Here is a 12,235-nt window from a genome sequence, read left to right on the forward strand (position 1 = left end):
TATAAAGATAGTAAAAGCCTTTTACAGGTTTAAATTGCTTTAAAATAAAAATAATACTTTGTGTAGCTATTTAGTTAGCCTATTATTAACTGTTCTTTATCTTTTATGAATAAATAAATAAATATAAATAATAATTTGATGACATAAATTATCATTAGTCTTCAAATGCTCTGTAAACACTTGCAGATGTAATGAAAGTCAGTTTTAATTCAACAAAGCTGAATGTTCCCCAAACTTCCTCACTCACTGGTCATTTAATTTTTAAAATCATTTCAAGTTCATTTTGACATGCCTTTATTGGAATGCTTTTGAGCATGAATGCTTTTTTCATCCGCAAGGATAATAGCATTATGTTTTGTTTTGTTTTTTTACCGGTTCATTGAAATTGAACTGTCCTAAAGAACCAGTTAGCAGAAAAGAATCAGACTTTCTATCACCATAGCACCAGTGTGACCCTTGCATGATTTGTTGACCATTTGCAACCATGATTGAAATGCAATATCGTATTGTTGAAGAAATTAGCCAATCACAGTGCCATGGAAACACTGCCTTCTCATACGAGACTTTTCACCTGTATTTCTCCCCTTACGTTCTCCGTTCAAAGTGCGGTAAAACGCTGCTGGTTACTCAGAAAAAAATGGGTAACACTATTTCGATGGATATCCATTTTAGATATTCTACTAACTTAAGTACTTAACAATTGATTGTCAAGTCACCTTTATTTATATAGGGCTTTATACAATACAGATTGTTTCAAAGCAGCTTTATAGTGATAACAGGAAAATAAATATTCAATCACGCAAACATAGGTCAATTCGGCTGTAAAGCAGCTCTAAAAAGTAAAAAAAAAAAAAAAAAAAAGTGCCACTGTTGTTCAGCTGAAATCAGTTCAGTGTTTTTTCAGTTCTTTTGTAAAAAATAATAAATTATTAAATTAGTTCAGTTTGGCTATAAAGCAGTTCTGCAGAAAACAGTGATGTCATCGTCCAGCTCAGTTCAGTTCTCATACAATAGTGTCAGTGCAGTTCGATCAATAATATTGTTAAATATTAAGTGTCCCCAACTAAGCAAGCCAGAGGCAACACTGGTGACAGGGAACCCAAACTCCATCAGGTGACAGAATAGAGAGAAAAAAACCTTTGGAGAAAGAAGGCTCAGTCGGGGGGCAGTTCCCCTCTGGCCAAATGAAGCAACTTGGTGTGGTTGTCAACTATAACTTTCATTAGAGTATTAGTAGACTGTCTGCTGCTTAATATCTGTTAGCACTTTATTTTAATGATCCCCCTACAGAGATTCTACTGCTTTGCAACTGCATGTCAACTTATTCTACTCACCTGAACCCTAACACCTAACCTTATGGTACCTTGGTTTTGAAGCCAAAATAGCACATTCATCCATCATAAAAGTAATCCATATACAGCTCCAGTGGGTTAATAATGGCCTTCTGAAGCGAACAATGCATTTTTGTTAGAAAAATAAATCTAAATTTACATTTATGCATTTGGCAGACGCTTTTATCCAAAGCGACTTACATTGCATTATCCTATACATTTATACATAGGTATGTGCAATCCCCTGGGATCGAACCCACAACCTAGCGTTGTTAACGCAATGCTCTTACCACTGAGCTACAGGATATCTATAAATTATGGAATTATTAAATTTTTTTGGGTGAATTAACCCTTTAACCTAACAATCTACTAACGTCTACTGATACTCTGATGAGAGTTAGTTGACATTTAGTTGCAAAGTTACTTTAAAGTCTAAAGTGGACTGTCAAAAAAATTTGTTTTTACACCTATTTAATCTCTTATTACTTGTAAATATTTAAGTTTTTGTATATTGTCTGTTTCCTCATCTACATTTTTTTGTTGTTGCATCACTGTTTTTTCTTTTCTTTTTCATGTAGGCTATGTCTCTTGCCGCCTCAGAGAAAACGCCCTTGCTGTAAAAATATACCTGCTACCTCATGTTTGCAAGTGCAGCGCACGTTTTTTCTGTCTGGTTGATATGGGCCTGCTATTTTTCATCTGATTTGTTCCCTTCCTCAGGATGTGGTTCACTTGTGAACAGTCTGTGTGGATGAACGATTAAGCAAGAGAATGCAGTCAGCAAAAGCATGCACTTGTGTATCTGAGCTCTGCAGCTCGTATGAGAGAGAGAAAACACACAACATGAGTGATCTGTCAGATAAAGATCTACAGTATTCCTGCACATACAAAGTTGGCATGAAACGGAAGTCTTGTGGTAGTCTTTTCTATACTTGAGACATATATCCAAGTGAAACGACTTCTTGAAAAAGAATAAATGTAGGGCGGGACTTGGTTTTGTCCATCTGGAGTGGTTGATTTTTTGTTTGCTATTAATCTGATCTAATGTGTGTGACACTGAGATCACCTCGATCATTATGTATCTATTTTAGTTAAATTAAATGTTGTATAAATTACTATATAAATGATGTGCTATAATAGTAGGGAATTAAAATATAACATTTTTAAATGAAAAAAAAAAAAAAAAGTCTTTACAAATATTATTCAAAATGACATTTGGATGAGTAAATGACATATAACGAATAACAAAGTAACTACATTTTTATGTTTTGGGGCAACTGTCCTTGGTCAATATTTAGGCCTTCTTCATTTATCTGTCAGGCTTGGTACCATATCCGATGTAGCGGTAGATGTGAGCCGGCCTACAAGACATCATTGAAAAACCTCTCCCCTAAAGATCGACTCTGTAACCATACAAGGAAGCGGCAGCGCTGCTCCGTTGCAGATTTCTCGTCAATCAAAGCGCGGTCAGGTTCCTCTTCGGTTCACACAGTCACATGTATATTTAGCCAGACGTATAGTACACACATACACAAAGTAAAAAAGCGCCGTTTTGTTCTCAGAAAGTGAAACTAGGTTGTGGCCGGTCGGTTGTTTCTTTTCCTCTTGTGTTCTCACACCTTAATATTTCTCAAGCAGCTTTCTTCTAACCCAGTCTGTCATGATAAAAGTGTGGTTAATTAAACATTTATGAGGTTTTGAAAAAACTATGATGGCTGACGGCAGGCGTTACATTTTCAAGCAGTCACAAGTCTTTTAGTTTAGTTTTGCACAGGTGTTGCCACATGTTTGTGGTGGACATGTGCTGTGCCATGTTCACTTTTGCATATTTTTGTTTCAGTAAATTTGACTAAAATGGCAGTGGCACACAATTTTAATTAACAAAAAGAACATTTTACTATACAGTATCAGTAATATGCTAAATGTTTGGATAGGTTTTTATTTGAATAAGTTCTTAAAATGTTTTAAAAACATTGTTAGTGCATTTGTTAATGTCTTGAACCGTTTTTATGTTAATATTTTTCTCAACTGTGCATTTTAATTACAATGTTAATTAAAACCACAATATTTAAATTTAGTGTTTATTATCTATAATTGTAATGTTTTAGGTTTTGGTCTTGTCATAATTTTTGACGTATAAGTGAATATCATAAGTAACTTCGACAAGATTCTGCAGACTTGGCAAAATGTCTAAATACTAATACTAAAAAATACTAGATTCTCATAGTGTGTTCATTTATTTAATACTTAGACTAATATTAACTATTTATCAGCCACATAAAGAGCATAACGGTTTCTGTTTGACAATTTGCTGTTTGAATTTTTTTTTTTTTTTTTTTTTTTTTACTTGGGCTTGGAACAACATGATCAGCCAAAAAGCAAAAATATGTTGTTCATTAGAAACGGGGCTAGCAGAATGGATTTTGCTATGATTTCAAGCCATGAAAGACTTAAGGTTAATAATTGATCATAATCCATTATCAATTCATTGCTAATTTTAGACCCTCAACTGATGTTGAACATGGATTGTTTATCAAGTTGACTAGGTGTTGCATGCAATCGCTTAGGCTACTCGTTTTTCCATGACACCGCGTCTGTCGAGTCAATACCTGTTATAGTCTCACCACACCACCGTGTTTTTTTCACTAAAACACCAGCACTGGTTGCAGGAAAAGAACATAGACACTGAATCCACCGGATCAGGAGAGTGGATGTCGTGATGTGAAGTTGAAGTGCACCAAGTACCAAATCTCTATAGAATTAATTTGAGATTCTATGAGAATGTAATTTGAGGCGTTGTATGAAATACAGAGCATTGTAGATTCTGTATTATACATGGCAAATATTTTTAAGTTGAAACTACACTGCCATTTCAGCAGCCTGGATTTTACATACTGAGGTGGTGTAAAATAGTTGTAAATGGGTTGTACTTCAGTTTGTGGATTGCGGTCAATAAACAAATCCTTAATGCGACGCTCACAGACGAGTGAACATAATTCCTTGAACAGGTTCTACGATTTATTGTAGAGTTTTATTTGACAGTTGTCGTTCCTATAACAACTGTTTCCCATTATTTGAATTGTTCTATAATCTGGCTGCGTTTAACTGTAGTTAATGTGCTCTCTAAAGACTTAAACCTCAAGGAAAACAATCAACGGTAAAACGGCCTAAAGTTGCAATGCAGTAAATGACGACCGCCATGCGTGCATCCGTTGCTCTCCATGATTCTGACAGATGCATGGCATACTCTTGTGAAGCATATTTTTATATTGTGCACATTAGGTCATATCTATAAAAACGAACATGAAACAAAAGGGTGTAGTCTGAGTCTTGTGGAACAAATTAAAACAGGCTCAGTTATTCTTCAACATAATATGGCCTCCTTTTCTTTTTTTAAAGCTGGTCTCTGACATGAAATATATTTGTGTGTATGTAAGGACACAGAGAGACAAATAATTGATTTCCTGTCATCCTCTCTCTATGGCGTGTTTGTTTTAGTGTATTGATCACTCTATGTACATCGAGGGTACTTTATAAATGCTGCCCAAATTGTGAGATCTATTGTCAAAATAAACGAACAGGTTACCAATTATCGTCAAAAAAGAATAGTAGGTAAGTCACAAAAAACATGAAATAAGGCGACCCGAGTAAATTTATTGAACGGTAGAGTATACCTTTTTTCAGCATTTGAGCATGCTTTTTTAAGATAGTGAAAAACTTTTTTAGTCATATGTGTCAATTTTTGACTGATCCAGACAAATTAAAAGAATGTTTTGAAGTCTCTGTGTCCAGACCTTCTATGTTATTTGATTTTAGATATTATCTAAATGATGTCTCTCCAGCACATCCTAGTACAATTTCTGGAAATGTGCAAAATTTCTCAAAGCACCAAAATCCTACTGGTCAGCCATCATGAGACGCATTTGAACATCTAAATTATGTTGTATGCAATAGGGTAATTTTTGGAGCCCTACAGGACTTTTTTCCCCCCACTCATTCAGAGGAAATATTGTAAAGTATTAATGAAGCTGTTTTTTGAGAAAAATACACAATACAAAAGGGTGCTTATACAATTCCCAAATAAAGATACACACATGCACCTGACCGTGCTGTGGCCCACACACACTGCCATGACTGGGATTCCTGGACTGAATCCTCACTCATTTTGAATATGAAAACAACACAGTGCGTTTGCCAAGCACTCGTAAATGCTAAACGCTGGGATCTGCGTTCCTTCATAATATTTTCAGCTTAGCCGTGTGTGTATGTGACCTGTTGTTGACTTTTGAGGAGTAATTCTGTAGTCATCACTAATGAATGATAAAGAGGAAAGATTTGACTAACTGTCTGATTTATTAAGACTGAATATCTGCACTGTCATTTCGTAAATGATTAAATCTGTTTGTTCAGACAGTATTTTCAATAGTTTTGGCATAGGGAGACATATGAGAGTAGTTGTTGTTGTTGTGGAATGCAAGTGGATGAAGCACTGCAGATTTCACCAATGCTCTTTCATAATCTCATGTCAAGCACATCAGAGACTCAATCATTTAATAATAAAGACAAAGTAAATGGTTACTGCTGTTCCTCTGATCTGATGCATGTCCAGCTGATCTGAGCACATATGTACAAAGCATTTACATAAAGCCGTGTACGCCTTGCGTCCACCTAAACCTCTCCAAATATTGAGACCGGATCCCTATCCCGCTTCAGTCATAAGGGTGGTGCTTTGACTTCGCTTTTCCAGCTGTAATAATCAGCAAGAGCTCCATCAAGCTCTCTAAATGTCATTCTCAGCAAATTCGATTCTTGTTTATATTACTCGGATGAGTGAGCATCAAGCCTTCTGACCTTCGCTGTCAATCTGACTCTTCTAGTTGGCTCTGGGATAGACTGAAAGGAAGGAGGTTAATTGCATCTCTGTTTTTTTGACCCACTTTCTTCCAGGTGTTTTACGTTGTTTGATGCATTGACTTCGGCTGGCCCGTGATGCGTGCTCTGACTTGATCAGACGTCTGGCAGGAAGATGAAGCGAACATTCTTCTCTGGTGTGATTGGCATATGTTTTTTTTCTGAGGCAGTATCGTCACTATTGTTACTCCTGCCGTCACTTTACCTTAATCTGTTACAAACACGCATGGATTAAGGATTATGTTAGCTGCAAGTTTTTGGCAAATTCTCATGATCAGATTATTGTTTGTTGCGTATGGTCTACAGTATTTGTCGTCTTTTTCTATTTTCGACCTCAACACAGTGTATTGGGGTTCAGTTATAATCTAAAGGTTTGTAAAATGAAAAACATGACTTAAACTTTTATGACCCATGGGATGGATTCTATTAAAACTAACAAATTTAAACGTTTGTGTGCGTGCGCACGTGTGTGTGAGTGTGTGTTAAGCAGTGTTGAGGGTAACGCATTAAAAGTATCGCGAGTTACATAATCAGATTACTTTTTTCAAGTAACGCTTTGCATTTACAACGAAATTTGCATTTCCTTTAGCCTTAGGCTTATTCATTTCACTTTTGTTGTGAAAAGTCTTTTACATTTTGCCATCATATAAAACATTTTTAATTAAAAAACAATCAAGCAAGCCCAGTCCACATGAGAAATAGTATTGCAAAAGTAACGCAACACTTTACTTCCATAAAAATGAACTAATTATGCAATGAGTAACTTTTTTAGGGAGTAATGCAATATTGTAACGTATTAGATTTAAAGGTAACTTTCTCCAAAAGCCCGGCATTTCAATAGGAATCCACGTGTTTGGGAATTTCGCTTGAGGGAGAATTGGGTTAGTCACACAAATTCGTTGCATAAAGAATGCACTTCTGTTTGCAAAATTTCATCAGTTTGACTGTACCTTTAGGGCCCTTTTTTAACGATCTAAGTGCACGGTCTACTGCGCACGGCACAACTTGTGCACTTGGGGCATGTCAGAATCCACTTTTGCTAGTTATAACACTATTACGACGGAAATGCACAAATGGTCGCATGGTCTAAAAGGGTTGTCCCTATTCTCTTAATGAGTAATGGGCGTGTTTTTGGCATAATGTGCAATAAACCAATCATTTTCATCTCTCATTCCCTTTAAAAGCCTGTTACTCTCGCGCCATGGCGGAATTTGCAAGCGGAAAAAAAACGTACGCTTCTCTAGCGAGGAAACGGATCTGCGCACAAGCAGACCATCTACGGGACAAAGTGTACGCGCGTGCGTTGTGGACCCGTTTATAGACGCATATTACTAACGCGCTCTTTAAATAACAAAAAACATGCTGGTCTGAAAACAAGGTGTGTGCAGGCGCATTGGTTGCTATTTTGAGGCAACTGAAATGAAATTGACTGCGCCATTAACTGAAACCTGGTGTAAAGTTTTAATTGTATAAATAATATACAATAATAAAATAAAAAGAATAACATTTTGTTGGTTCCAAAATATGACAGTACAGAAAAATTATAGAATTGTCCTGCAGTGTGGCCAAAAGTGCCCATAGTTGCAGTGTCCTGTCGCCAAACACCGAACTTGATGTGTATTTACAGCCAGTGACTTGCAGGAGCATATACTAAACTGAATTTCCTGCAAATAAACAAGATTAGAAGGGAACGTAAAACATGAATGCATGATGTACATTCAAATGCATCATGTATTTTCATAAATAATTGTAACAAGTTAAAATGCATTATAATATTTGCAGATTCCTTGTAATGTCTTAAATTGGTTGTTGTCATGTTAAAATAATTGTTAATACACACACACACACACACACCTTACTGTAACATGCAACATTTCTCTCATATTTATTTAAGGTGGCTGAATCTGGCTAGTACTAACATCCCTTCAAAAATTCTGCCGAAAGGATTTGATTTGTGGCTAATTAGCCAGGCCTGTCATGTACGTGAGATTAATGTCTTGAAGGGCCGGTCTTGGGTTTTACCTACCCTGGTTGTTTGTGTTTGGAAACATTCAGCACTATTCATTCACAATGCTGGAATTGTCAAATGCCTCATGTTTCAATCCCAGAGTGGGAGCACCATATAGCAAATTCTCCTTAAATTCAAATCCAGAGTGAAAGAAGTGATAAAGAGCACTTTTGTAACCAACAGTATCTAACTGTAGCAGAAGCTGCTCTGTTTTATTGGCCTCTGTGAGTTTGAATGTTTCAAAAGGAAACCGTTATTGCAGAGCGTGACATAGTTTGTTGTAAAAGCTCCTCTTTTCTCTTGGGAGGGAATGCATATTTTTGACCTGTGTTGACGTCAGAAATGACATACTCGCTTTAACTAGAGCTTACTTACTCAGGCTGAGAGACCAGATGCTGACATGTTTTATTACACTGCACATGTTCAAAGTCACAAGGAGATTTCATGAGGTTCAAAGCTAATTAGTGGTCACATAAAGCATCCTGGCATTTAAAGTCAGCATGAAACGGCATCCGCAACGCATTGTCCTGTAAAACTGTATCTTCTTCATTGGGATTTGTGATATTTTATTATTGGTTCATATTATTTTTCCTTTCTCATACACAGTTATTATTAACCCTGTAAAGCCTGACAAATTATAATAATAATAATACAACGATGACTGTTCAAATAAATAATGTTCAAATAAACCTTCCTCAAAATCCTGATCATATTTGATTGAAACATTTTTTTTTTTGTTGAAAAGTCATGTTAAAATGTATATAATAATCAAACAAATAAGTTATATTTATATAAGTTATATAAGAATAAACATACAATAAGTTGCCTCTGTCTAGTAAATGTTCATCCTGAAATGTGTATATATATATATAAAAAAAAATATATATATATATAATGATTTCTCTGCAAAGACACGTGAACCACGACTTGAAGAGGGACATTTTTATAATTATACTAAAAGGCCTTTTACCTGCTAAAAAAGTATGAACTATCAATCAGAGGGCCGGAGGCATGAAGAAGATTGTGTACAACAGGTTTTTCAGCAAAGTTTTGATCATGTTGATAATTTAGAGGCTTTAGAAACAACTTGCATATCAAATATGGTACAGCAGGCTTTATAGGGTTAATCATTTAAAGGTTGTTTCTCTGTGTTTACATTAATGTTGATTATACATTTTTTTTTAATGACCATTTTTGTGTTTTTTTCTCCCTATCTAGGTGGAGGAGGAAAACGGAAAGGAAGAAGTAAAAAATGGAGGGAGATTCTTCGTTTTCCTCATATCAGTCAGTGCACAGAATTGAGCAAAACCGTCGGTAAAGTATCAACACTGAACTTGTCTTCCTGTTATTGTCATGCTCCTTGTCAGCTGTGGTGTTCTCCTGGCCAAATTTCCCTAACGGTGATGTCATTTTGCAGTTCAGCATTGTTTAGTCATCTCTGAGTTTACATTGCTTGTCATTGTCTGAATCCCAGTTTGCTTACTATCGGAGAAATAGTATGTGAGATAAACATTGGTGCGTCTCAAATTCCAGTAGTATGTCAAAGGTGCCTGGATGCCATACTTGTCCCAGTAGATTTGCAAAATATCCAACCTTGCATGTTTTTGATCTAATATTGTGCATAAATTTTTTTGAGCTACAGATTAGGAGTGACTGTCCTCCATCAACTTTTTCAATTGTTTAACAGTAACAACCAATTCAAGACTTGGTTTTCTAATTTTAAAAAATATTATTACAATTTAAAAGAACTGTTTTCTGTTTGAAAATGTTAAATTGTAATTTATTCCTGTGATGCCAAAGCTGAATTTTCAGCATTACTCCAGCGTGTCACATGATGAAATCATTCTAATATGCTAATTTGCTGTTCAAAAAAACATTTCTGATTATAATCAATGTTGAAAAAAGTTCAAAAGAACAGCACTTATTTGAAATGGAAATCTTTTGTAACATTATAAATGCTTTTACTGTCACTTTTGATCAATTTAATACATCCTTGCTGAATACAGGTATTCCTTTCCAAATCAAAAATCTAACTGACCCCAAACTTTTAAACTGTTGTGTATATTAATAAATCAGAATTATAAAAGTATTGAGACATTTTTAAATATTTAATTTAGCTAGATGCTAACACTAACATGCAAAACATTTTTTCCTAATACTTACTGTCTTAACAGTTAACCCAATAATGAAAATAAAATAATGCAATTTACTCACCCTCAGATTGTTCCAAACCTGTATGATTTTTTTTCTTCTTCTGCATGTAATATTATTAACTGTTTTGTCCATGCGATAAAAGTCAATGGTGTTCAAAACAACACTGGACCCTGCTAGCTTTCATTGTATGGACAAAATGTCATCTTTTATCTTGCACAGGAGACTGTAATACAGGTTTGAGAGTCACCAATCACTGTGCCATGATGCCACTAAAGCACATTTTTGTTAAGTTTCCCTTTTGTTTGGTGTCTCAGAGCGGGACTACTTCAGCCTGTGTGAGAAGCAGCCCATCGGGAGACTTCTGTTCCGTCTTTACTGTGAGACCCGACCGGAGATGCAGCGATGCATCCAACTTCTGGACTCCATGGTATGTCAATGCACACATACATGCGTCTCCAACGCTCAATGCACCTGCTTTATGTTCTAATGAAAACAGAATTAGTTTAAGATCATCAAAACAGCTTTTAGTCACTAATTGCTGGGTCTTTTAAGCAGTTCATCCTCTCTGAAAATCTCTTGCCTGTTCAAACTCTCTCAGGATTCTTGTTAACCCCTCCACCAGTGTTCCACTGGCCTGGACAACATGCTTCCAACAAGACTAGCTTGGCTAGCATGGAATAAAGCCCAAAATATCAGTACCGGCATCTGGTCACTGAATGAGGCCATTGTCTGTTCTCTAACACCACTCTAGACCCCAAACAGTCTGAACCCCAGGAACCCGAACCCATGACAGGAAGTCACCATCATAAAACATGGGGCAGCATATTTGTGTTTTTTAGGACATGGAAAAGGTGTTCATCTTGGAACTTTCTCCGCCTCTTTATTTATTTTTTAACAAAAACCCTTTGTGCCGTGTCGCCATATAGCTGAACAGCGAAAGCTTTACTGATGTGCTATAGAGACTCGTGCAAATGTCTGAAAGTCAAATGAAAAAACAAAAATGTCCTAAACATAAAAGCGTCATACAATCTGGGATACCAGAGACATCATCCGAAATCGCGTACTTAGCAATTTGCGCCCAAATTCCCTGTACTCATAAAAGAGTATGCAGAAAGCACCCGAATGACTTACTACTGCCAGGCCAGATTCTGCCAGGCCAGAAGTGTGCATACGATGGACACTTTGCCATTCATAAATACTGTCCTGTGGCCTCATGGGATGGTAGTGAAGTGGTAGTAGGTCACATGACAATGACAACATGGCAAATGTAGTACGTCCGGATTACTTTCATACTACATAGAACTTACTAGTAAGTCTTGAAGTAATGACTTGTTCAAAATAAGTACCAATAAGTACTTAAAGGGCTGGTATAATGCCCTTTTCACAAGATGTAAAATAAGTCTTTGATCCCAAGAGTGTATATGTGAAGTTTTAGCTCAAAATACCCCACAGATATTGAGGGTGAGCAAAAACGCACCGTTTTTGTGCCTGGCCCTTGAAATGCAAATGAGCTGCTGCTCCCGGCAAAGAGCGCAGAGCTTCAAGAGCTTGCGCTCACACAGACACGCACTGAACATTTCAAAAACTTTAAGTCTTTTATGTTCAAACCGGAGTCAGACAATGATGGAGAGACTCAAGAAGTGACAACATGTAGAAGCAACAGGACATTTCTGAATGGTATTTAGGTAGCTGATGTGTAGTTATCTTCTAGTCATTGATTAGCATATTCTGTCTTGATAATCTATAAATCGGGTTCCCAGGGTTTATGTTTATGTAAATTTTAGGGTTGGTGATGTCACTAACCCGGGAGGAATGTCGTGTTGTCCCTACC

At 36.3% G+C, this 12,235-nt stretch overlaps 1 protein-coding gene across 3 annotated transcripts in view; it reads left to right on the plus strand.

Annotated features, from left to right (window-relative positions):
• grk5l (G protein-coupled receptor kinase 5 like) overlaps nucleotides 1–12,235 on the plus strand; it is a 59,063-nt gene that overhangs the window by 22,933 nt on the left and 23,895 nt on the right. For all 3 annotated transcript variants that reach the window (XM_079637420.1, XM_079637421.1, XM_079637422.1), the window contains exons 2-3: nucleotides 9,469–9,564; nucleotides 10,719–10,831. In XM_079637420.1, coding sequence (XP_079493546.1) covers nucleotides 9,469–9,564; nucleotides 10,719–10,831 — 209 coding nt within the window. The remainder of the gene's footprint in view (nucleotides 1–9,468; nucleotides 9,565–10,718; nucleotides 10,832–12,235) is intronic.

The sequence above is a fragment of the Phoxinus phoxinus genome, assembly GCF_949152265.1.
Source record: "Phoxinus phoxinus genome assembly, chromosome: 15".
In the NCBI taxonomy this organism is placed as follows: Eukaryota; Metazoa; Chordata; class Actinopteri; order Cypriniformes; family Leuciscidae; genus Phoxinus; species Phoxinus phoxinus.